Source organism: Dermacentor variabilis, chromosome 1 (genome assembly GCF_050947875.1).
Source record: "Dermacentor variabilis isolate Ectoservices chromosome 1, ASM5094787v1, whole genome shotgun sequence".
NCBI lineage: Eukaryota > Metazoa > Arthropoda > Arachnida > Ixodida > Ixodidae > Dermacentor > Dermacentor variabilis.
In genome coordinates, this window is record NC_134568.1 from 112,042,931 (window position 1) to 112,069,524 (window position 26,594).

Genomic DNA, 26,594 nt, shown 5'->3' on the forward strand with positions numbered 1-26,594 from the left:
CTTTTTTCCCTAAAAAAAAAGAAATAAACATGGCAAGGAAGTTTTCACGCGAGGTGCTCGGCTCGCATAGCGTAGCACGCGCAGCAGCAGACGCTTCCTCTGCGTGGTGAGCCGGCAGTCTTTACCACAGCTGAGATCTGTTCATTAAAAATTGCCATCAGCTGTTAACAATGGCATCGTACTTCGATGAGCACGACTGCGAGCCGTTGGGCCCAGGACAGCAACCAGACCACCTGCTTCATCTGGCAAGGTACAGCTACTTTGTACGCGCCGATCGTAACGCGATGACTTGCACAACTACGTAGGCCAATACTTAAACTGCTGTATTTCTCCGTGTAGATTGCTAATTGATGGTGGATTCGGAGCCAGATTTGATATGGAGTACCATAGGTAAGTGAATGTCGCTGTCATTAACGATATTGACGTCACTCGCTGCAACGCGAACTGAAGTATCTGTACATATTCTATTAGGATATTTCCCGACCAGCCGCACAAGCCGCCAGCGTCCAAGCAAGCAATTAAGTCGCTCAAACGGGCCCCTGTTGAAACAGGTAAGCAGATTTAGCGGCATATATTGCTACTTGGGACAAGAATACTATATCTAATGAATGAAGTGTTCATAGCAATAGAGAATGCTAAAGAATGGTCGCTGACTATTAATCGTTGTAGCCCAACAATATCACTGAATTGGTGCCATACTTGCACGATATTCATTTGGCACCTATGTCAAGCAATAATACATTGAAGGGCACCTACTACACCAAATGCGTTTATTGCATGCGTCAATGTCTGCCTTGCACAGAAAAAGAAATTTAAAAAAGAACAACGTCCACAAACGTAAAATGTATTGTGCATAGTACTGCCAGAAGTACATCTAGTTTGGCCGCAGTCCAAAATAGCCTGGCAAGGTGCCTGTGAACATAATGTGCATATGCAATAGTTTATGGCACATACTACCTGGCTACGTATAAAATGGGCATATGGTGTAGCTGTGCAGCTAAATGCGCGTAACATAAACAAACAGTGATTCTTAGCATTGAAACTTTCCTCTGCTACATGGATCACCTATTTAAGTGCTCATGAGTCACCTTTGCTTACATCATAGCTTGAATCAATCATTTTTGCAACTTCAAATGAGTACTGCTTGCTGAACAGCAGCATTCACTGCATGTATGCCCGAAAACACAATGTTTGTTCCAGGAAAAGTGTTTGTCATTTGCAGTGCTAGTCCTGATCAACTTAATTTGATTGTATATTTGTAACAAGGAAAGCCAATCTGCATGCTAGGAAAAGAGATTGATTTAATTTGTATGCATTAACATGCTATTCATGTACAACACAATTTTCTTTTTTTAATACTTGGAACCAGTGGCGCAGCCAGAAATTTCGTTCGGGGGGGGGGCTCACGTTGGGAGTTCGGCCTGCTCCTTACAGAATTTGTCGAGGGATCAAATACATGAATAATAACAGCATTGCCATAGCCAAAAATGCTGCAAACGAATTCTTGGATGCTGCACACTGACAAGTAAGATATGTATTTTTTCATTAAAGAATATATTGGTATGTTCCGAAAATTGTGCCATTAACTGATATCAATGCTTCTACTTTTTTTTTTATAAATAAGTAAAGAAAATATCACATGAACTTTAGAACTATATCAGTTCGAAATCAGCAAAGCAGTGCATGCCGCTGATATGATAAATGAAAAGGCCGTGAAATGAACGAGTTGAGCACAAATATTTTAATGGAACTTTGTCATTGAAGAACCTTGTTTACATATTTGTACATATGCAATGGCCAAGGATAAATCTCAATGACGCTGTCCTTCGTTTCAATGTGCTGCGCAGGAGCAGCTGTCACTAGTCGTGTATTGTAATTGCACCGAAATTATAGTCGCAACAGAGAGCACACATAAAAAGCAGGATTTCTGCAAAATATACATTAGAAATGTTAAGATACGATAGAATACACAAATGCGAAGATAAAGCTTGATAAAGGGCAAAATAGTGTCACTTAAAACAAAGTTCTCTGAATGTATCCACAGAACCTCGGCAACAAGGTATTTAAGTATACATATAAGTCTCCAATAAATCTACGTATCTAAGCAAAAGTCAGTGTATACACAGTGTCTCAACTAACTTTAGCCAGAGTTTAAAAATATGCCGATGCACTCTAAGGCGACGCGACCAAATGCATGTTGCTTGCTTTTGTATTTAGTGTGTCACACTATTTTTTTTTTCGTATTTTTGCTTAGCAAGATCTTTAGTCAAGCTTAATTAACCATCTTCTGAAGTAACGAAGCTAGGAAAAAAATTCCAATCAAAGAGTTGCAGAGTGGTTCGCAAAACGTCCGAATAAACAGTTTCTGTATTTCTATCCATTTAGTATTACCGCCGTATTCAGAAACGCAACTTAAGTCGGAGCCCATGCTTGACTTGATTTAGATGACGCCTGGCGTTAACTTGCCCAAAGACGCTCACTGCGTTTCCTTCGGCGCGTTCACGATAGGCGTCACTTAGATCAAGTCAAGCAAGGGATTCAATTTAAGTTGCATCTCTGAATACGGGGGTTAGTGTATTTTAGCTTACTGATGATGCCCGCGAAATACAAAACACCACGTGACATGCCTGCTTGCACGTCTTGATTGCACTGCTCCCAAATGTTCCGCGCACAAACAGCCATAGGCGTGCCACCACTTAAAAGGCGACAGCAACATAGGTGTTGGCTGTCCCATTTATACCAGCGAGGTGCTCCCTTCGCGACAGTTCGTTATAGCGATGAGCAAACAAAGCTGTTATCGCTTGTGCTTCCGGAAGCAACAAGTTCGTCACTTCGCATAGCTGTAAGGAAATTGAACATCCCTAAATAAAAAAAACTCAGTTTTCAGAAGGATGAAAATGGTAGAATAAGAGTATCTTGAATGACGAGACGCCGTCTTTTACTGAATTTACGTTTATTTTTCGTGCGCTTTCCCAGCAAGTGTTCGAATAGGTCACCTTCTGCAGCGATACAAGACTGGGATCTTCTGAGAAGGCTCGCTGTTGCTGTCTTGAGCACCGTCTGTGAAATGATGTGGCAGACTTCAATTATCTTCTCCAGCAAGGCTTCTGGAGTCGTCATTGCCATCGTGTTTACGTGATCCTTAATGTAGCCCCACAAGAAAAAGTCAAGAGGGCTGAGGCCAGGTGACCTTGCTGGCCAGAGGACAGGCCCATTTTTTCCTATCTATTGCCCTGGGAAGGTAACATCAAGCCATGCTCATGCTTGACTGCAGGTGTGGGCTGGGGCCCTGTCGCGCTGATACCACATTGCGTCAAGCCGGGTTAGTGGCATGTTGCAGCAGAAGTCTTCAATCGGGCCTTTGAGGAACTCACTTACATACCTAATGCCAGTCAGAGTGTTGTTAAATAACACTGGGCCAAGGACTGTGCTGTCACATATTCCGCACCAAACGTTAAAAGACCACTGATATGGGTGGTGGCATATTCCTAGCTACTAGTGGGGATTTTGCTCACTCCAATAGTGTGCATTGTGGATATTTACTTGGCAATTTTGGGAAAAGTTCGCCTCGTCAATCCAGAGTACCTTGATGAGAAAGTCAGAAATTATTAAAGTCTAGTCTCTTTTGGAGATCCCTTGACTCCAGGCATTGATGCAACTGCAGAGGATTGGGGTGCAGTCGAGCTGTTTTAAAAATCCTCCAGGTAGTTGAGTTGGACACACCGAGCTGTGCGCCACGCTGCGCGTGCTAGCGTGTGGATTAGCTGCCATGAAAGACAAAACGTTGGAGCGAACCTCATTATTTATGACTGAAGTTCTCTGCCTCTTTCTTGTGAAGCTTCTGGTTTGCTTCAGCGACTCGTAGGTACTGAATATTGTCATCCGGCTCGGTCACGTACCCCGGTGCCAGCTTTGAAATATTCTTGCAGCCTGACATCTCTGTCCGCTTGCAGCTCCTAGGACAAGGATCATGTCTGCTTTTTCCTCGTTGGAAAAAGGTATCACGAAATTTCTCGCACTCTAACAGCCGATGCACGATAGTTTGTTTATCGCTGCCTGGAACTACCACCTACCCCCACCACCACGTCAGTCAGTCCCTTTATGCAGCGCGAGCGATAACGATTGCTAGCTTAAATCGAACAGCCAACGCTTGCATCGCTGCCCTATTGCTTCTTAAGCGGCAGCATACCTATGGCTGTTTGTGCGCAGAATGCTTGGGAGCAGTGAAATCACGACGCGCCAGCGGGGATGTCACGTTGGGTATGTTTTTTTTTTTTTTTTTCGGGTATCCCCACAGCAAGCTGTAAAAAAACTAATACCTAATAGAAAGACAGAAACTGTTTATTAAAACGTTTTGCAAACCGCTCTACAACTTTCTAATTGGAATTTTTTTCCTAGCTTCGTTGCTTCATAAACAGATCAATCTTTACTAATTATCTAATTAAACAAAATACAGAAATAGCATGACACACTGCATACAAAAGGAACCAACATGCATTTGGTCGCGCCATCTTAAAGTGCATCGGCACATTTGTAAACTCTGGCTAAAGTTCGCTGAAACACCCTGTATATTGCATCAAACAAGGCAAATAAACACGTTGCGTAATCAGATTCACAGATAACAGAATCCTAAGCCCCCCCCCCCCACCTCCCTCCACTCGCTCCAATGCGGCGCGCTTCCTCCCCGCTTTTCTTCGTTGCCCACCCACCATTGTCAGCTCACCCCATCCCTCTCACCTACGCTTTCACTCGCACATAAATCATGCGGCGCATGGTGACGGTGTTATCGCCCTTGGACTTCATACGGAACATGACGGCGACAACAGGAATGCAGCTTGAGTGTCCATATAATTGCTATTGCAATCAAACAGAGTATCCGGCAATTGAAGAGTGCCGTGGCCCATTCCTTTCCGCAAAAGAAGTACTAACAAAATCTAACTTTCACCATGCGACTATTCGCTGCGACACATCCTTTTTTTTTTCTTTTGTGGGGCAGGAGCACCGAAATGAAAAAACGCGAAGGAAAGCATGTTGGCCACAATCGAATGCCTACTTTATACACCTAATGTGGCTACCAAAGAAATATCGAAGGAAACGCAAGACGTTTGGTCCACAGAGAACCATATGCATGCTGGTCGTTATCCTACACTGGCGAGACAAAAGACTTTCCAGAGAGGTTGCAATAACATCGAAATGAAAGTGATGCCCTCAAGCAAACGCGTTGCAGTCCGTCGACACCCGGCAGTGGTGGCAGCGAGCGACCATTGCTTCTTTTTCTCGTCAGCTAGCCAGAAGGTGTCCAAAAGTCTGTAAGGCCAAAATCCACTCGGCCAGAGAAAAACCATTGTGCACCGAAGTACGCCGCGTGGTTGTAAGGACAACACGTGAAGAATGCATGACCTCTGGCTGGCTCTGGCAGCCCGCGCTTAGTAAGAACAAGAAAATTAAAGAGGCTCAATGTGTCCTCGTGAATAAAAGTCAAAGTGGAAAAAATAAATAAGAACGTAGTTAGCTTTGCTAGCTTTATATAGTGTCTCGACATGGATGCTTTGGCACAGGTGAAAAAAAATTTTGATATTCTTTTCTGTGACATGAAGGTACAAATGAACCATCACAACGCTTCGTCTCATCGGACCTCGCTGCATGCTTGGTCAACTTGTCTGATAGTGTGTTGATTTGGCTTGTCTCGTATGGTTTGATGTACGACTTTAGAAAAGTCAATGCACCTTTGGCGTCAAATGTTTATGACAACATTAAATGCACAAAGATCCGGAATTGAAAATCTCAAATAACATCCATGTACTTAGATTTAGGTGCACGTTAAAGAACCCCAGAAGGTCGAAATTTCCAGAGTCCTCCACTACGGCTTTCCTCATATTAGAAAGTGGTTTTGGCACATAAAACCCCATAATTTAATAATTAATAAAATCTAAATCACGACTTTGGAAATGTCAGTGCACCTTTCGCATCAAAAGTTTATGCGATCTTTATACCCATAAAGTTTCGTAATTGAAATCCATGCTCTCCGTAGATTCCGCGGCATCCGCGAGATGCCACAACGAGCCCGCTCGCCATCAAAACGGCCTTGAAACCTTGTGCTCGGATGGGGCTCTTTTCATTATGTGACTCCAGGTGCATGGGTTGCCACGAAATCCAACCCGAGTTCACAATCTTCGCGCCGAAATGTCTCTTCGAGCGTGAAAAATACATTCTAGGCAAAATCCAGTGATTTCCAGCGCCGGGGGTTGTTTTGGTCGGCAGTGCATGACAGCACGAGAAAATTTCGGGTGGAGCTGAAGCCCTAGAAGCGCCTCCCCCCCCCCCTCCTGGCTACGCCCCTACTTGGAACATATTTTTAAAATCAACGCCTCTGCCACATAGCACTGTTCCACCTTTTCCAGAATTTTCTTTAGGTGACTGCACCAGAAATAGCAGTGCTTAGATATCTAATCAAAAAAGGTTCACCAGTTAGCCTTTTAATTATTCACTTTAGGGCACATGTTGCAATTGCAAAATTAGAGCCATGCACGAAGTCATGTGTGTTTAGCAGAAATCCTAAGGCTAGCACTGCTTTCGAGATCTGCTAAAACATGCATCGGCATTACAGCAAAAATCATGTTGTATGACTAGAGGGTGACTTTATAAACTTAATTGGAACACTGAGGTATATTGTAGCACATTTTAATTTTCTCCCCTACCATGGAAAAAATTCCAATTTTATGAGGTCTTTGTATATATTTTTTTGTGTGTGCGAGAAAGCTATTACATTAGAATATGTCATACAAGGAAATTAACCTAACTAAACATTCTTTTAAAGTGTGTAAGTTTTAGAACTGAAGTTTTTATCACTAATGCAAAATTTAATTTGTAAAATACACATTTTTTTCCAAACGTTTATATCAAGTTAATAAGGAATCAAGAAAAATTTGGAATATTCAAAATGTTCCCCATTCTCTCAATGCAAAGCTCTGCAAATATAAGAGCTCTAGCTCAAAAATTCCTTGAGCTATCACGAGTCAAGTCAACACTTATGGCTGACGTGCCATTAGGCAAAGCAGTTCTGCAATCTGCTGAAGCCCAGGGCCGGTATAATGTAATGGTTTTATTCCAATTTTCGTGCATTGTCAGTGGTCCGAGCTGCGCTCCGCCTACATTATCACCACAATAGGCCAGTCACGGGCCGAGGGCGATAAAAAATGTTGTAAAATCGACCATAAGGAATTGCTATGTTATACCAGCCCAGGTACACATTGCAGTTTTTTCAAAAAACATTTCTTTTGTGTTCTACTTGGTTGCTCTAGTAGCACTTCCATCACGTTTCCATTCTGGCTGGCTTGTGCCGCACATTGAGAGGTCTTGGAGGGTCATAAACAGTTAGTATGTACTCTGCTGTATGGGCGCATATTTAAAAGCCAGCTGGACATAGCACAAGACCCTGGAGAGTTCGGGTACTCTGAAGAGTTGTTTGCGATGCTATTGAAATAAGACATGGGTATTTATGAATGCAATGTCATTACAGTGAAAAAAGAGGGTCTTCACAACCAGTGGGCACACTTCTGCAGGATGTTATAGGACCCACATAATAGAAACAACTACATGGAAATGAAGACTATATATAATTTCAAGCTACCTACTACAGAGTGCAAGAAACCAGCAGCTCTGCAAATAAGTACCATGTATCAACTATCCCAGCAGCAAACTCTCAAAACAGGCCTCCATGCTCATTAATCACCAGTGATCAGCGCTCAATGAGTGTGGAGGGAAATAGTCACACAGGTGTCGCACGACGCACTTATGATCACGATAAAAAAATTGGCTCCATTGCACAAGCTACAAGAGGGAGCCAATCGTGGACAAGAAGTTCGATCAGGATATTTTGGTCTGGACTGGGCTTAATCGCAATTGAAAGTAGTCATGTGCGACACCGATATTAGACAAATGCCTCAAGAGTTGTGTGTCTTCAGACGTTTGCTAAGCAGACATGATTTCCCCATTGATCGCATTTAATTTAGCAACTTCAACATATGCCCTTAACAGAATAACCAAAAATATATTTTGAGAATCTCTAAATTAGCTACGTGGATGTTGCAGTTAGTCAAGCAAGTATTGTCTGCCTCTTTACGTAATCCACCTGAACAGGCTGAATTGTGCTGTATTTTCTTTGTGATTTTTTTAAACAAGTTCCAATTAAAAATGTACATTATACCATTATAGGCTGGATATAAATGCACATTGATTGCTTAACTGCTTAGCCCTTTGATAGCATGAAAAATTATTTCAAATGCCAGGTCTTGACAGCTTATCTACTCCACAAATTTTTGTAAGCGTAAATATGCATGTGCGGTGTTGCCACCTGTTACAAAGTCCCAACTCCTCAGCACTTCACCCAGGTTACAGCTCATGGTGGTGATGGAGTTTGACTCCCTTAGACAGGCCACAACTTTTTGGTCAAATTATAAGTTGTGGACAATACACCCAGAAAAAATAAAAAGCCTACTTACCAATGCTAATAATACACCTATCTTTGCTGCAAGGTAGTGTGTCAACACGCAGGTGGCTCAGCCACTATTTAGATCACCAGGTATGTGCCATGCAAGGGGTTTCTGTGAATTGAAATCTGTTGGTGTGGCTCCCGTGATGACACGCTAGTGCCAAGCACAAGCATGCACCATTTGTAATCTCTCATTGCTTATCACTAGACCCACTATCAGATGGACAAAATAGCCATGTGTAAAAGCATGCTCAACAATTACAAAAAGGGCTTGTCATGGTAGCAGTACTGTCATATCATCTTTTCAGTTGGCATGCAAGGAACATGTCATGTTGGCTGTGCTTATGCCTACATATGTACGATTGAGTGAAGCAGAGTGACTGTAAATGTTTGTGCAGGTAAAAAATGCCCTGTCTGCTTGAAGGAGTTTGGCCATGAAGAAGTTGTGACGGAGCTGCCCTGCTGCCACTACTTCCATGATGATTGCATACTTCCATGGCTGAAATTGGTCTGTATATAAACTGTACAACAAAGCTAGGTTAATAACATATTTCACAGCAAGCCAGTGAGACTATAACACTAATGCCTACAGTCATAGGCATTGACTTGCTTATTTTTGGTATGGTCCACTCATGGCCCACTCTTGGTAAATCAGACCTAATCAGAACAGCAGGAGTGCATTCTCAATTGGTCACTTGCGAGAATACTTTCACCTCCAGCGCAACATCTCACCGGAGCAATGGGCATCTTATAAAATTCATTCAAGAACCACAGGATGTGAAAATGCCGCTGAGTGAGTAGTATTCCTGTAGCCACATCCGCTTAGCCAATTAATGTGCACTGAAGCACAATCTCCAATTTTGGGACACTCTTCTTCTGGACACCTGTGTACTTATGTTTCTGTGTGTTAGCATAATAAAATGGTTTTATTTGAAAGTGATATCCATAAAGGTGATATATTCAGTATATGGCCCGGAATGCAAGGCCAGAATTTTCTTCTGCTGGCTGAAATGGTACTTGGAAGACATTTTTGAGAAGAAAAACTCAGACAGGAACAAATTTACAAGTTGCGGATAGAAGCCTGTATAGTGATTCCACACACAAGAAGAATGATTGAGCACATTTCAAAGCACAACACTGCGAGCAGCTTAACGTTCTCCTCCACTTTCACTCCTTCCTTTATTTGCTTTAACATAAACAAGCATTTAATGACATTACATTGAGCTTCCTTTTATAAAAGAACACCCACTCCTCTACACACCCTACACATTCCCTATCTACAGTGACTGTTAGCTCCTGTGGTATAGTTACCAAACTGCGATTGAGCCCCTCTGTTCCTATATGATCATAACTGCACAAAAATTCCACTGACAGCCTTACGAATACAACTACAACCTTAACTAGCTCTAGTTATCTCTACAGGCTATTTAGCTTTCCAGTGATGCTTAGTTTACAGTGTAAAGCAATTATTTGCACTTGAAACAACTGTAGCCATCTATAGCATATTGCTAGGATTTCTTTTGGAAAGGTGGGGAGGTGTACATTCCAAAATACCACCTGTAGTGATTACATAATACAGCTGTGTGAAATTTTCTAATGTGACACTGATCAGTCCAAAGGCTATGAATATATTTTTTCATTTTTATTACAAACATCTGTACAAGAATAGATGCCAAGCTAGAGCCATAACAGTTAAAATCATTCTAGATTAGTAAGTGCCAGAGTTGTGCTTTAGTTGTTTGCAAAGTCACTTGTCATCAGTGATAAAAGTGGTGTTGCTATAAGAGGTTGCTGATGTCAGGTTCAGTTAAAGATAGTCAAAGCTGAAAGTCCAGTTCAACATAATTCTTGTTCTTAACTTATGTGAATCTCTAGAGTGCAGCTTCATGAAAAGAGCTTGTCTAAGAAACAGCAGGTGTACAGGAGAAGTTCAGAAAAAGGATGTCTCCCTGTACAGTACGGCACTTTGTCACTGTCTGAAAGACTAGTGGCGCGCCCTGCCATGCTTTTCTGGCTATTTTAATAGATGAAGCTCATCACTGGCACGTTACTAAATCTATTCCCGTGGGAATGCTCAAAACAATACTGACGACTCTTTCGATCACATCTGGAAAGTCATGTAGATCATGTAGAATGGACAGGGGAAGTGAGAAAATTCTCATTTTAATTTATACAGAGTGTGCGATCAAAAAAAGACTTCTGTTTCTTTCTAGATTGTGACATAGTAATTATGGTCTCAAGAGCACAACAAAATTATTTACCTTTTTATTTATGGAACTAGTTCAAAACATGTGCCAATGTTTTGAATGTGAAGCAGGGAAGTGGCTACATATGGAAAGTGGTGGTGGCAGTAACATGGCACAACGCACGACTGACGTGCGTTCACCCACATTGTGACCATGCCACCAGAAGCTGAATCCACTGAGCACTTGACAGGATGAGAGGGGAGAGAAGGCTAAGTCAATCTAGGCATATTATCTGATACGCAGCAGCAGAAAACGAAATTGAATGTGTAAAAACACAATATTAAGAAGGATGGAAAGGTCACCGATTTGGCAGCATGCAGCAACAGCAATAGTCTCTGTTCAGCCTTCAACCACTGCACCAAGCCGATTGGCACATGCAAACACTTTGTGACACCTTGTGACCACCACCTGCTCCATGTCTAAAGCAGTGTTCCAGTCTATTGCATCCTTGAGAACTGGAGGCTACGGAGTTAAGTGAGAAACAAGATTCATGTCGGTGCTCCTTTAATCACTGAGCTGGTCTGACCCCGTACAGAAAAACATGGTCTGTCTATGACAACATGTCAAGGCAATAATATATAGAGGAAGATCCTCCAGTCAAGAAGTTAAGTGAGGACTAGGTAAATGACTGGGTAAAGTGGATGAAGCTCATAACAAATAGTGACCCTGTATGAAAATGGGACACGCCACGTTGGACATGAGATCAGCGAGTATATCCAAATTTGATGTGTAGATTAGCTTAGACTAGCCACCTGTTTTTAGTATTAGGCTTGGGTCGGGCACTTACCAATGTACATTTTTTGCTTGGGCGGGTCCAGCTGAATTCATTGCCCAAATTCAAACCAAGAGATTGTCTATCAGGTTGCTTGTGTACAAAGCAATGGCATCTTGAGGCACATTGACAGCTTCAGATAGTGGCTGTAATATCCAGTTGAGTCTGAAGGTGTACAGTCCAACCAAGAAGTTGCACATGAACCATTTTGCATTAAAGGATGCACAAAAGGTGCAGATAGGAAAAGTGGCGGGTTGTCATTTGAAGTGACCTTTACAAAACACCCTGATGTCTTTGCTGAACTTCTCTCTGAAATCATTTCCAAAGGAATGCACAAAACTCTAGCCAACTTCTCCCTGCTCAAGCATGCATGCAGTGGGCAAGTAAGAATACCAGGTGGACCTCCCTGCAGCTCATGTAAAGAGATAACATAACCAAAAAACAAAAGGGCTTAGCTATATTGCATCCATGTTTGTTTACATGAACCAAGCCACTGTGATTGTGCAACAAGTAACAAGCAAGACAAGCTTCATAAATGCCAATTGGCTTTACATGCCAAAACCACAATCTGACTATGAGGCATGCTGTAGCAGCCACCTGGGGGTTCTTTAACATGCACCCAATGCGTAGTACAGGAGCATTTTTGCATTCCCACCCTATCAGAATGGGAGGGCCTTGACTGAGACCGAACCTGTGACCTCACACTGAGTGGCACACAATCTTAGAATGCTAATGAGAAGGCAAAACCCTTATAGCCATTGCAACAATTTTGCGTAAGCTGTAAGTACATATATCCACTTGAGACGCTCTAACAGATGCAGTTTACAGATTTGCAATCTTTTTTTGGTCCACAGCTATGGATTTGTAAACTTTGTGCTTACATTTTTCTTATTACCAACTTTCAGCAATTTTCATAAAATTTATTTATTTTTATTTATTGTCATACTCTCAAGGCCCGGAGGCATTACAGAGAGGAGTGGTGATTATTACAAACATATTCGTTAACAATATTCTTGAAGTTTGTGGCGTCAGAAATGGCAGTGATGGAGGCAGGGAGGCGGTTCCAGTCATTCGTCGTTCTTGGTATAAAGGAATCAAAATAAACGTTGGTGCGACAAGTTGGAACTTCAACCTTAAAACGATGATCCGTGCGTGACGATATGTATGATGGCGGGGAGATTAGTTCATCCTTAAGTGTTTCGTTAGAGTAATAAATCTTGTGAAAAAGGCATAGGCGAAAGTATTTACAACGTAACTTTAGGTTAGGCAAGTCAAGGGTTAGTTTCATTGATGAGACACTTGCATGACGAGAATAATTCGAAAGAATAAAACGAGCAGCTCGGTTTTGAATGGTTTCGATGGTGTATTTTAGCTTTAGAGTAGAAGGGTCGAAAATGGAGCATGCATATTCAAGTTTAGGCCTCACTAAGGATTTGTACAGAAATAACTTGACAGCTGCAGTTGCAGATAAAAAATTACGGCGTAAAAACCCAAGCATGCGATTTGCGTTATCGTAAATGTAATTTATATGAATGTTCCATGTAAGATTGTGCGTAATGTAGATACCAAGATATTTATATGATGATACATTTTCTACAGGTATGTTGTTAATATTGTACGTAGGAAGGGTGGTATTTCTTACAACACGGGACACACGCATCGCCTTACATTTATTAGAATTGAGCTTCATTTGGGATCTAGCACACTATGATGTTACTATGCCAATGTCTGATTGAAGAGTATCGCAGTCGCCAGAGTTAGAAATGACACGATAGAGAACACAGTCATCGGCGAATAACTTAATTGATGATTTAATTTGGTCTGGGAGGTCATTAATATAAATTAAAAATAATAATGGTCCTAGAACCGAGCCTTGAGGTACACCGGAGGTTACTCGACCAGTGGAAGAGAAGTATTCGTTAGCATAAACAAATTGGGAACGGTTAGACAAAAAACACTTGATCCAAGCAAGCACGTTAGGATCAATGTTGAGGTTACTTTAAAAGTAATTCGTGTGAAACAGTATTGAATGCTTTGGCGAAGTCTAAAAAAATGCAGTCAATAATAACGTTAGCATCCATCGCCTGGAATAAATCATTAGTGAATGACAAAAGCTGTGTTTCGCAGGAATGTGTTTTCTAAATCCATGTTGGTAGGGGGTGAAAAATAAGTTTGACTCGAGAAATGAAACCAGGTGTGAGTAAATTATGTGCTCCATTAATTTGCAGGGAACGCTGGTTAGGGATATAGGTCTGTAATTAAGTGGGGAGTACCGACTGCCAGACTTATGGTTGGGAATCACCATCCCTGCCTTCCAATCATTCGGAAGGATGGTGGTTTGAAGTGACTGGAGCAAAGATTTCGCTCAGAATTATAGATGAATAAGTAATAGTTCCCTTAAGAAATTTCGTGTTGATACCATCTACTCCACTGCATGCAGAAACTTTTGAGGTCTGTATCAACTTTACAACGCCATCAAGGTCAATGGTAATAGGAAGCATTGGAAAATAATGCACATCAGAAAAAACAGTGCTTGCGCACAGCACAGAATCCGAAAATACAGAGATGAACGCGTCATTCAATACTTCACAACAGACACTCCGATCGACAGGTTCGTCGTTAAGATCACACAGTTCAATGGCACTAGATTTTTTACCATTGACCACACTCCAAAATTTCTGTGGGTTGTCTTTCAAAAAAGAAGGCAACGTGTGCTCATAAAATGTTGTTTTGGACTCTGCTACAGCATTCTTGTAGTCGCTCAGTGCTATTGTGTAAGCATTCCAACGATCATGATTGCCAGTTAATTTTGCTCATCGCAAAAGCCTTTTCTTTTTGTTCAGTAAACGTTTAAAACGCGAGTTGAACCAGTGTGCACGAGAATCAGAATAAATACATTTTTGCGGGATGTACCGGTTAATTAAGGAGTTGGCTTTTTCTTTGAATATTGACTAGTTTTCTTCAACCGATCAAGTGTGGAAACTTGGAATGTAGTCAGTGATGAAAGTTTCTAGTTCGTTATTAATTGCAGCAAAATCAGCATTTTTGTAATCACGTATAACTTTCGACGAGGTAACAGATGGGATGGTTAATTGCAAATTACACTGGATTATACAATGGTCGCTAATACCCGGTAGGTAAGTTAGGGGCGAAACAAATTCCGGGGATGTAGTAAGGATTAAATCTAGGATATTAGCCGAGTGTGCAGAACATCGAGTAGGCTTCAGAACAAGCTGGTGCAGGTTAAAATCGAGGCAAAGGCTGATGAATTCAGAATATTCAGAACAGCACTCTTGGGTTGAAGGGGGATCAGTATGCCAGTTAATGCCAGGAAAGTTAAAGTCCCCAAGGAGTATTAGTGGCGTGGAAGGGAACCGTAAAATTAGACTATTTAAGGCATCGTGAAGGTCTGAACAAAATGTGTTAGGTGAGGAAGGGGGCCTGTAAACGATGCAAATGATAAAATTTTTGCGTTCGAAGCCTACGCGTGTGCACACTAGCTCTAATGGTGACGCAAGCTCAATTGCAGCAGCGGTAATCGAATCACGAACACCGATAAGTACACCGCCACCACACCGCACATCACGGTCATGTCGATAGAAATGGTAAACACCCTCGCATTCCAAAATTTCACGGTCTTCAATTTTGCTAGAAAGCCATGTCTCTGTCAGGATAACAATATCTGCACTGCACGTGTCGACGACAGAAGATAAAGCATCCCGCTTGTTGCATACGCTGCGAATATTTGAATACAGAAGAGAAACATTTTTTGCCACCGGGCCACGACTCCGCTATGTTTGTGAATTGCTAGGGCCATCAGAAGGTGCATTTGGGACAGAATTTGTTGAACGAAGCTAGTTTGTGTGGATTTCGCAGACTCGATCAGTTACCGGACAGTAAACGTAATTTTTTTTGTCAATTTGTAGACGGTTAAGCCATAGCACATATTTCTGTCCGCTAGCCTTTCCGAATTCAATCAATTTTTTCTGTGACAAGCGTGTGGCGTGGCAGAAGTCTTTGCTAACAGAAATGCCAGAACCTTTGAATTTTTTTCGCTTTGAATTTTTTTCGATGGTCAATAATAAAATTCTGCTTTCTACCGTTGGTAGAATTCAACATCCTCTATTAAATGCAACAAACGTTTGTTGAGCATATGAAACTTTGAGTTTCTCATATATTTGAATAGAGAAATTTGAGTTCACCTTAGGGGGGGGGGGGGGGACACAAAGCTTCCTGTTAGCAGTTTACATGATTTCAAAAATGAAAGGGCTTGATGCAGAATGGAAACAAAAATATCACCCAAACCACTCTACCATGCTCTGCTTCCAGCTAGCTAGTTTCTGGCTGAGAAACTACACAAAACTAACCTTGCTGGAAAAGCTTGATTTGGGCATTTCTCAGTGCACACTACAACTATATAAGCGACGCTTTAGTCATTGCGTTATGAGCAGTGAAAAGATAGCGCTGACCAAGACATACAGCTTGGAATAGCACACACTTAGTTCCATACAAACAGCATCCTATCCGTCATTTTAATTCACAATTGGGAAAACCCTTGAATCGCAGTTTTGAATTGCGCCAAAAAATTCAACCTGCATTTATGTGCTATTAAACATACAAAATTTTAGAGAGGCCATGACTAGCCACTTGCCACAGACATTGATTATGCTGTAGAACGCTTGCAATGAAGATAGGAAAGACTTTAGAGAGCAAGTGCTATATTTAACGAAGACTGTCTCAGGCTTCCTTCAAGTTAAATTTTTAAGAGAAAGCTTTAGCTTAAGGGCTATCTAAGTGCATGGGGAAGGAGAAATTGTTTTTCTCAGCGGCAACCATTGCACCAAATTTGATTAGATTTGTTGCATTCAAAAGAAAATGTTAAAATCTAATTATTGTTGTTAGCCAATTTCTGATTCAGGCCGTCAACGTTTTAGTCATTGTTGCAAATCACAAATTTTCAGAAAATAAAACCATGAAGTAAACAACTGAAAAACAATATCAATTCTGTATATTGCATCTAATAGTACATGTAAAGCGGACAATATTGATGTATTATACATGGCTCTAAAATAAACTACTAATATGCGAGTAGGACTTCTACAAAATCCATGTAAACAATGTTACAAATTCACATAAAATATAAATTGATATATAGAACTTGTCCACTTTGCATGCTTTAATGGATGCAGTCTACAGAACTGCGACATCTGTTCTTGGTGCACAGGTATTAATTGCCTCTATGTTTTCAAACTTACCAATTTTTCAATCTTTTAATCCTTTCAGGTGCTGTGTACACACAATTGTGTACACCAAGATAGTCCATCAACAGCAAAAGCACTGATGAAACTAATGATATTTAAAATGTGTAGCACACAACTTTAAGTGGAATTGTGCTGCAATTTTGAATAACACGTGCAAGATCTTTTAGCAAAATGAGTGGGAAGGTGTTTTTACTCAGTGTCAGTATGTTGTACGGAGCGGGTTCACTTTCATTGTTTTTCGCAATGTCATGCACCAGGCATAATTTTCAAGTGGCTGGATAAGTGCTTTTCAAAATAGTCGATGTTCTCATATTTGATGTTCCTGTAGAGAGTTTTCTGAAGATGCAAGAAATGTGGTGAAAGTAAGTTTTCAACCAACAGGATAAAGTGGCGTCTAAAAGGGTTAAAAAGATTCAGGCCCTAAATGAATATTCTGCATCGAACAGTCACTATAATTTGGCTTTCTCTCTCAAGTGCAATACATTTCGTGAAGATCAGTCCATTGGTTTTCTCGGAAAAGCATTTCTGCATTTTTACATGCATTTGAATAGGCGACATCGAAGTTGGGCCCGAGCTAAAGCTTCTTCTTGAGGCTTTTGAAGGAATATGTTACCTTGCCATGCTGGTAGCTTTCCCTACTAGCATTGTGCACGCATTGGTGAATAGGTTTTGACAGTTGGTTCTCCTCATTGAAATTCTGTTCTAGCACTGTAATCCTGGTGTCATACAGTGCAATTGGCTCCTTTAAGCAAGGGAGCCGATTGCAGTTGAGAATTTCAATCTGGATCAAGCGTGATCGTGACTGAAAGTAGCCGTGTGACACAAGTATAACTTATTCCCACAGTTCTAACCACAAATCACATTTTATGTGCAAGAATTCGAAGAATTCGATTGCCTAGCCACCTGAAGAATAAGGATTACTTGTCTGTCCACACTTGAAAAACTAACATCCATTGCCGAAGAATGCACCTGGCAGCCAATCTTGCATGCTTTCATAAGTGTCGACTATATAACAAGCTCTTTTACAAGTACTAAGCTATCAATGTGGATTTTAGTTGTCCACCATGTACACACTACTCATGTATGGCTCATAATATTGGCATTGGAAGTGTACAGGGTGTAATCTGTGAAATGCCTCAATTTCCACCAGTTCCGAGCACACGGTCTGGTAGTTGCATTTTCAACATGTGATGGAATTGTGCAGCTAGCCATTGTTTGATAGGCCGTAGGTCCTAATTACATGGAAACAGCTTTTTCACAGAATCCACACCCTGTAAACTTTGAAGGTCCCCTGTTCAGTCAAGCATTTTTTAGTGGAGGGCCCTGCATTCATTTTTTCATCTGCACCTATCCACCACCTCGAGAAGAATTTGTCGTTCGTTGCTAGTGTGGTTACTGAGCCAAAAAAACGTTCAGCTTTTTTTTTTTTTAAACCACATTCGTTTAGACATTTGGTTTAGCAAACGTGGTCATGTAGAAGCACGGTAGCCCAGTGGCATTGCCGAGCTCAAGGTCGCGGGCTTGCTCCAAGCCGCGGCAGCCACATTTCGATGGAGACAATGCATAAACACTGGTGTCACATGCACTGGGTGCATGAGCAAAATTTATTTTGACATAAGTAAACAGTGCCTCCAGCAGATGGAAAGTCGGTGGTATCTTGTCACTGGTGGAGAACGATACCAAGGCCTCCGAAATTGGGTGGTGCAATGGCAGGTTTTCCCATTTGATCTCGGCCATGCCAGTACCATTGCTCAGTGCCCTTTGTGCTCTTAGTACCACGATTTAAAGAGAAAGCCGGTCTATTTGGTGGTTCAAACTAGGCAACATGGTTAACCATTGCTATACAGACAGGACATTTGAAAAGCACAGGATGAAAGCTGGACTTGTCTTACTGTGAAACAATGCAGATGCAGAAATGTATCAACCAGAAAACATAGGTTTACAGGCACCATATCTATGCAAGATATTGGTTCTAAACACAAGGCATGTAAAAGTTTGTTTTACAAAGGAAATGAATGGAGTGCTCACTCTTTCTTAACGCTCAACAGCTGTTCCCTTTCTAAGCAAGAATTGAAGTCTACAACTATGCTGTTTAAATGCTGGAGTACAAAAAGCATCTATTAAAATTGCCATGTACATGAGCATGCACTGCAGTAAAAATGTCAGTCCGTGTTCATCCTCCTTTTGCTTCATTATTTCCTCAAGTGACGGCTCGCCGCGACCGTAGCAGATCTTCAGAACCATATACCAGCAATATGGGTTAGATAAGGTGGAAAATAATATAATGCAAAACAGCGTCCTTCATCAAACCGTGCAATAACTCTTAAGAGGAAGCTTTAGCTCGGGCACAAATCCGGCGCGGCCTGTTCAAATACATGTAAAACGCAAAAATGATTTTCCAAGATAACCCCTGGACTGATCCTAATTAAATTTATTGCACTTGAGAAAGTTAAATTCTAGTGACTGTTGGAAGCGGAATTTCGATTTATGGCCTGAATTTTGTGAAGATTTTCAAAAATTCAAAAGTTAAGAAAAAATAGACTCACGAAGTTTATAAGTTAATAACTCTGCATCAAAAACAGATACTGCAGTTCTGTAAATGGCATCCATTAGATCATTCAAAGTCAACAAATTCGATGCGTCAATTTACATCTTATGCGAAATTGTTACATTGTGTACAAGGGTACTGCAAAAGCTGTATTTCCATATTACTGATATTTTTTTCATATTTATGTGTAACACATAAATTTTGTCCCCTATATCAGATGCAATTCACATATTTGTGATGTTATTTTTTCTTGCCGAGTTAGAGTTACAAACTTGATAGTTTCGTTTTCTAAAAATTTTCGATTCTGTACCAATTTTTAATAATTGACCATCTAAATGAAAAATTGGAAACCAACAGTGACTAGATTTTAAATGCAACAAACCTCGTCAAATTTGGTGCAGTGATTGCCGAGAAAAACTAGTTCTTTTACATGTATTTAGATAAGAGCAACCCCCCAGCTAAAGCTTCCTCTTAAACCCATAAGCAATAAGACTATCACCCGTTACCTCATCTGGTTTTTCCCCAATTGTACAGCACTTCTCGTGCAAAATTCGCAACTAAAAACAAGAGTCGCAAGGAATTGAGAAATTAAGTTATATACTAAGCGAGAGAGCCAAGGCAAACAGCCAAACAGGAAGGAAAAGCGAATGTTTAACGAACTTAACCGTTGTGTATGAAACTACGTATGCAAAGAAAAAGGAAGGAAAGAGGAAGCAGAGAAAATGCTACCGGAAGTGGAGAACAATTGTGTTTTGAACGACACTTCTACAGTTATCAGTCGAGCTGCCCGACATAGCCACTTCTCTGCTGTGCCTATGTATAGGTGTTTTTCTAACCTTCCGCAGTGGGCGCAGAAAGTCTATAACCACAGCGTCCTACGCTCTAAACGCTTGCACGGGGCTGGCGGTCACGCATCGTTTTGCAACTTCCCAAACAACAATACGAGTCGGTTGGGACACTTGGTAGAGCAATAGAGGGATCCAAAATAACTGTGGTTGTTCCGCAAATATATGTTCCTCCAGAGCTAATTCAAAGGACGCTGCTATAGTCGGATACAACTGAAATCTGGAGCGAAGTCCCGCCAACGCCCTCATAACTGCCAGCCACTGTTCCTCGCGCGAGGCTGCAAGTAATTCGTACTTCAAACTTTTCCTGTTACCCAAAATCAGGCGGTAACCACAAAAATAAAATTATTAGACAGATTTATACGTTTTACCTCACTTACTATAGTGGAATGGCGAAAGCCCAATTCTTTTATTGACTCGAAATAAAATACTTGCTTCGCTGCAACTATACAGTATATTGTCAAGTTGCACTCCAGTCGGCAGTGGTTTTAAGAGTGAAACGGGCTAAGGAGTGAAATGTACTGTACCGCACACTTTTGGAGATTTAGATAAGGAGCTTTACGTGCCGAAACCATGAGGCATGGCGTAGTGGAGGGCTCCGGAGATTTGGACCACCTGGGGTTGTTTAATGTGCAGCTAAATCCAAGTACCACGGGTGTTTTCGCATTTCACCCCCCTTGAAAATGTGGCCACCGTGGCAAGTAGACGTTTGAAGAGTGAAACGCTCAGACTCCATACACTTTGTCCATGTCTGTTGCACACCTCATTTCTTCCGTTGATGCAAAGGCTCATCAAGAACAGCAGACACTCCGGAGGTATCAAGTACGATGAGACTGAAAAGGCTGCATGAAGACAATTTTGATGGCTTCCGAGATTGGCTGGCAGAGCAACATAACCCCGCATGGTCCATGTTCCTTGGTTGTCAACTGCCGTTCATTTTTCCTTTTTTAATTTGTATGCTACCATAGAAATGTTCATTTTACGCTTTGGTTTTATAATTGTTCTTCCGTTTGATGTGGTTCCTTGTTTGCCTAGTAAGGGAGAGGTATCTCACAGGCATACCCAAGATACACATTTCATTTTTTTCGGGTTCACGAGTCCTTATGGTGAATGGCAGTGCAATTCACATTTGAACCACCCCCTGATGAAATATCCTGGGTACGTGCCTGTAGCAGTTGGTCACGTTCCATCACCGTGCAGGTGAACACTTGTCCCGTGTGTCGCCACGAGCTGCCCACAGATGACCCAAACTACGAGGAACTTAAGGCCCAAAAGGCAAGACACGTTCATTACTTCTGATGCAAGGGCATACATAGATTTAATTTCACGAGTGCATAAAAGCTTCAGCAATAAAGTGAAACCCAAACTTTCCCCACTGGAAGGACAATTGTGTACCAGAGGTCCAAGTGCATGGCATTAGCAGTGAACAAGGGCAATAGTTGAGCCACTACTTTTGAAAGGCACACCAGTATTCCTGGCACTACGCAAATTAGCGAGCTTTGGTTCTCTTGGCACAATCCCAGACAAACTTTGGCCAAATGTTCCTACAACATAAAGTGATCACTCAAGCATACCACACCAGTTCTGTACTACACAAGTTCCAGTATAGGATGGGTTAGAACTAGAGGTCAAGAGAAAAAAGGTGCTTCTACCCTACGAAGCATCTACTAGCTGAAAAGTTTTCGGGGATGTGTACACAGCCCTTTCTGGCCCTATTGCACTTTCACATCTTGTATAACGTTAACTAATTCATCTTTTCTACAAGTGCAGCAAGGAGCATAGTTCAGCCCAAAGTTCTAGGGTTTCAATGACTCTTCCTGGATGCATGCATCACAGGAGAAAATTTAGCTGCACCACCAGTTAGGTTCCGACCCAATTTGTGTAATGGCACAAGCCAGTGGCTTCCTGGATGCATGCATCAAAGGAGAAAATTTAGCTGCACCACCAGTTAGGTTCTGACCCAATTTGTGTAATGGCACAAGCCAGTGCAATTATCAGCTGCTATTCCTGCAAAATTTTAAAAGCATTGTGTAGTGTCCCAAGAGAAACTTCTGTGACATCAGTTGTTTTCATTCCAGGATGAACCAACTAAACCAGAACCAAGCAAACCCTAACCCAGTGTTAAATCCGTAAGAGCCCGAGTTGCAGCAAGTGTTGCTGCAGGATTAATGCATGCAGTAAATTAGGGACCGCTGGTATCCGACGTGCCTTGAAGCAACAGGGCCCACACGCATGGAAAAGTGCGACGAGTGAAACACGCAGCACGGCAGTAGAACACACAACAATTGTGGTCTAGTCAGCTAATGGGGACACGCAAGGCAAATATGCCAAGTGTGGGAGCTCGTATCAAGGCACATCGAACAGAGGCACTGAACCAGCAGCCCTGCATTATTACTCTCCACTAATGTACTGCTTCTTTCCTTTGCAGGAACGAATGAAGCAGCGCCAACAGGCCATAGAAGAACTCCACAACTCCATGTTTGGATGACTAAATCAGCTTTTACTGGAACAGTGAAAAGAAATGCGTCCTATGTACAGATCAGTGGTTTGTTGTTTTTCTTGATGAAGGGGGAGGCAGAACACTGAACATGACAGGAGGGAAATGATGCTAGCAGTACCGCTCTTAAAAACAAAATCTGTCCATGTTTGCTTCTTGAATGGAGATGAGGGGGTATATGAGGAGGCAGCACAATGGGAAGTCCAGTCATCACGTTTTACACGCTCCCCTTAACGACTGTAGGGGTGGTAGCCTCCACCACCGGCGCCACCTCCCCCACCGCGGCGCGTCTTGTTGTAGTTACTCTGTTGTTGGCCTGCAAACAACAGAAAGTAAGATTAAGGAGAACGCGGGGCCACCACGCCTAAAACAAATTGCCTAGCAATAACCCGTCAACTGCCGATGCGCGTTGGCCCCAACAGCGTTGTGTAGCGTTAGGGAGCAAAGAACACCGACTACACTAGCAGGCTAAGAAAATAACCCCACCGTCAACTGCCGATGCGCTTTAACACTGGCCCCAACAGCGTTAAGATAGCGTTAGGGAGCAAAGAACACTGACTACACCACAAGTTGCTTGTGCACTGCTACCAGCACCGCCACCACCAAAAAAAAAGGGCACAAGTGCCAGCTCTGGGAAGAAACAGGGGTGGCTACATTTATTCAACTACACAGCGATAAAAGAAACAAGCAACTTGGCGGCAACAATAGCAAATATACATTCTCATCTGGCAAACCCCCAGCTACCTACCGTATCCGCTTCCGTAACCCCCCTGGCCGCCGCCATAGTTCCACCCGGAGTAGTCGTAGCCTCCGCCATAGCCACTGCCATAGTCGTAGTTACCATAGCCACCACCGTATCCTTGGCCATAGCCGCCACCATAACCCTGGCCATAGCCGCCGCCGCCGTAGCCGCCGCCACCATAGCCTCCTTGGTTGCCCCATCCCTGGTTCTGGTAGCCTGCAAAAAGTTATTGTTCACAGAATTAAATGGAATAATTTCAAACCACAAGACAAAACCTAGACTTTGGTACTAGAAATGAACAGCCTAGCTTACCTCCTCCCCGTCCACGGCCGCCTCTGCCTCCACGTCCACCGCGTCCGCCAGCTGCAAAGCCACCGCCGCCGCCGCCCCATCCACCACGCATGCCTCTGGCATCGGGCTTGGGGGTTGCCTTCTTGATATCGCACTCTTTGTTGCCAATCTTCTGCTTCGGCTCCCGGCAAACCAGCTCCACGGAGTCTTCTCGCTCGAATGTCACAAAAGCGAACTGGCGCCTCTGGTTCTTTGCCTTGTCAAATGGCAGCTCCACATTCTCCACCTAAAAATTAGGTGGAATCCTTAAAACTGTCACAAACAGGGCACAACACTTGCAACATGAAGCACCATTCAAACTTGAGGCCCAGTTTGAATAGGCGCTAGCATATCGGCGGCAACCACACAGAATGCATATTGACCGACCTGTGACACAGTGTAGCCAAAGTTTACTGCGCACAATATTTGCGTCCACATGGCAGTGAAAATACTTTTCCGCGTGGTTGGCGCTGCAAAAAACGCACGCAAAGCTTTGCGACCGCAAATGCAATGCAGCAACTGAATTCATTTAAGCTCTCCATTTAATGAGGCACATGCCACAAATGCACAATAAATGGCAGTCTACCACACAGTGGTCTTAATGGACCGGTACACATTTTACTCACAGGGCCAAACTTCTCAAAGTAGGCCTTGATGTCAGCCTCTGGCATGTCGGACTCCAATCCACCAACAAAGATCTTTTTGATGCCGGGGCGCGCCTTTGCAGGCTTGGGGTCAATTTGCTTGCCCTTCACTGTGTGTGGCGTCGCCTTCAGCACCTGCATGTTAAACACCATTAAGAACTACCCGCCATACAACGCAGATTTAAAGAAAGGAAGTCTAACTTACAGCTTCAATTGCGTCCTTGGCATTGAATGTGACAAAACCGAAGCCCCTAGATTTGCCTGTCGTGGGGTCTGTCTTGATGTTGACATCAACGACAACGCCGAACTTCGAGAAGTATTCCCGAAGATCCTCTGCAAAAAAATTTGACAATGAATGCACCGAGAGATTCCCGAAGAACCTCTGCAAAATTTTTTAACGAAGTCACCGAGAAAGAGGTGATTGCACTATCGCTACTGGCTGGCACTTACTGTTATCAGTGTCCCAGCTTATGCCACCAACAAAGAGTTTCCTAGAAGAGAAACCGAGATTGATACTTTAACCCGATTGCCAACTCGCAGAGGGGCGACAGATCACTGAGGAAAGGAGTCTACTTACGTTACCTTTACATTACATTTTGCAGACCACACACAAGCCATACATAACACTGGTTTTTACAGAGTGCAGACTTTTACAGCAACAAATGAAGCTTACAAATGGCAGCAACTGCAAATTGAGACACTTTTGAGAAAATGGCATTCCAGTTAGTATATGGTCGCTGCAATTGAGGCTTTACTCTTCTTTATCTTGCTTAGAGGTAATGACGAGCTACTTCGGCAAATCCTCCATGTGGGAGAGAAGGGGAGAGAAAAAGCATTCGGCGCACAACTAGAGGCGCTTGAAGTCATCGAAGGTGTAGCACAGATTACATTGCTTAGTTTGGAGAAACTCAGCAAATGTACCATTGTGCCAGCGCTGCGCATCAAGTTCCTGGTGTGATGAGCTGGGCACACCTGTCGGAAATGAAAGCAGCGTTAACATCCATCGACATGGGCGACACAGCGCGAGCCCTACACCGTAGACACGGGCCCCCGCGCTCCGGCCGATTTAGGAGCGTTACGTTAACACTACTCGGGGACACCTCCAGATAGCAGCACCATTATCTGTAAAGAATCCATTAAATTTAACACTATATGTTAATTCAGAGCATACAGTGATGAACAGTAGCAAGGTTTCAGAAAACGCGCATGCATCAAAGCGTCACAGTACACTTAAGGCAATGGGCGGGAATGCCGATCGATACCGGCTACATTAGCCAAAGAAATATACTGGAGACATAGTACTAATAAAATACTCGGCAAACCATGTTCGTAGCACCAAGAACCGTCGACAGGGCAGGCTTTGGGGCACCGATGGCAATGAGGGCTGAAGGATTACCGAGGATTGAGACAAAATGGCGCTAACGCTCAAGAGGGAACAAAGGGGGCGACCGACGCCATGTATGACAAGCGCAATAACACACGCAACTACAGCGTACTAGGGCACACGAAAAGAAATCACAGAAAACATTTTGAACATCAAAAGTAACTCGGCAAACACTCAAGCATAAAAATGGACACTCGTTTGCCACAGCGAGATATTTACCTCTCGTCCTCGTTAGTCTTCGCATCGGAGCCATTTTGGGCGGCTTCGTTTGTCTGGGCATTTGCTTCGCCCTCTTGCTGGTACTGACCGTCTGTGAACTGGCCATCGTTATACTCGCCGTACTGTCCATCGGCTGAAAAATCTCCCTCACCATAATTTCCTTGCTGATCTCCGTCCGCCATTTTTGAGCTAACTAGCTACACACACGATCTCAACGACGACCACACGGTAGAGAAGTCTCGCCCTGCTCAGTCTTCGCTTATATACCAACTCGTCATGTGATATCAGCGAGGCCGCTCATTGGTTCAATTACTTGGCGTCCCGGTCTTTTTATTCTTTTGTTTTTTATGTGCGGCATGAAAAGTCAGTTTGAAATTCGCTCATAAAAATTGGTTTGAATTATGAAAGTGAATGAACGATGAAAATTACAAAATTATGACTTAACTGACAGTAATAAAAGTTTTCGAAATACCAGGTTTATTAGTTGCCAGACTACGGTGAACCATGTTGTGATAAGCCGGGCATTGACAGGGGCACGAAAAGTCGTATGAAGTTTGAAATTCTAAAAATGTTGCTGTGAAGGCATTTGATGTGTAACGCATCACTTTCGCCTTG

The 26,594-nt window shown here is 42.6% G+C and overlaps 2 protein-coding genes across 3 annotated transcripts; one reads left to right on the forward strand and one right to left on the reverse strand.

Annotated features, from left to right (window-relative positions):
• Positions 1-33: 33 nt before the first annotated feature.
• On the forward strand, positions 34-22,700 carry LOC142582981 (E3 ubiquitin-protein ligase RNF181-like). The gene is made up of 6 exons (XM_075693187.1): positions 34-250; positions 340-390; positions 472-551; positions 8,890-8,999; positions 21,364-21,438; positions 22,592-22,700. Exons 1-6 carry the CDS (start codon positions 171-173, stop codon positions 22,649-22,651), a joined length of 456 nt encoding a protein of 151 aa, XP_075549302.1. The 5' UTR covers positions 34-170; the 3' UTR covers positions 22,652-22,700.
• Positions 22,643-26,223, reverse strand: LOC142582971 (heterogeneous nuclear ribonucleoprotein A/B-like). Of its 2 annotated transcripts, none has more exons than XM_075693175.1 (7): positions 25,980-26,223; positions 24,827-24,867; positions 24,582-24,709; positions 24,359-24,511; positions 23,715-23,979; positions 23,502-23,618; positions 22,643-22,976 (listed from the first exon to the last, which is right to left on the reverse strand). In XM_075693175.1, exons 1-7 carry the CDS (start codon positions 26,159-26,161, stop codon positions 22,891-22,893), a joined length of 972 nt encoding a protein of 323 aa, XP_075549290.1. In that variant the 5' UTR covers positions 26,162-26,223; the 3' UTR covers positions 22,643-22,890. The 2 variants fall into 2 exon arrangements, with proteins under 2 accessions (XP_075549290.1, XP_075549281.1); XM_075693166.1 differs by having other exon boundaries at positions 23,409-23,618.
• Positions 26,224-26,594: the final 371 nt, after the last annotated feature.

What these genes read in the sequence shown, in the direction of transcription:
- LOC142582981 (XM_075693187.1), top strand. Translation starts at nt 171, where the DNA reads ATGGCATCGTACTTCGATGAGCACGACTGCGAGCCGTTGGGCCCAGGA. An exon ending in CACCTGCTTCATCTGGCAAG is followed by an intron (nt 251 to 339) that starts GTACAGCTACTT and finishes TTCTCCGTGTAG; the next exon opens with ATTGCTAATTGATGGTGGAT. An exon ending in AGGAACTTAAGGCCCAAAAG is followed by an intron (nt 21,439 to 22,591) that starts GCAAGACACGTT and finishes TTTCCTTTGCAG; the next exon opens with GAACGAATGAAGCAGCGCCA.
- LOC142582971 (XM_075693166.1), bottom strand. Translation starts at nt 26,161, where the DNA reads ATGGCGGACGGAGATCAGCAAGGAAATTATGGTGAGGGAGATTTTTCA. An exon ending in AAGCTGGGACACTGATAACA is followed by an intron (nt 24,710 to 24,826) that starts GTAAGTGCCAGC and finishes ATTTTTTTGCAG; the next exon opens with AGGATCTTCGGGAATACTTC. An exon ending in CCAAGGACGCAATTGAAGCT is followed by an intron (nt 24,512 to 24,581) that starts GTAAGTTAGACT and finishes TTTAACATGCAG; the next exon opens with GTGCTGAAGGCGACGCCACA.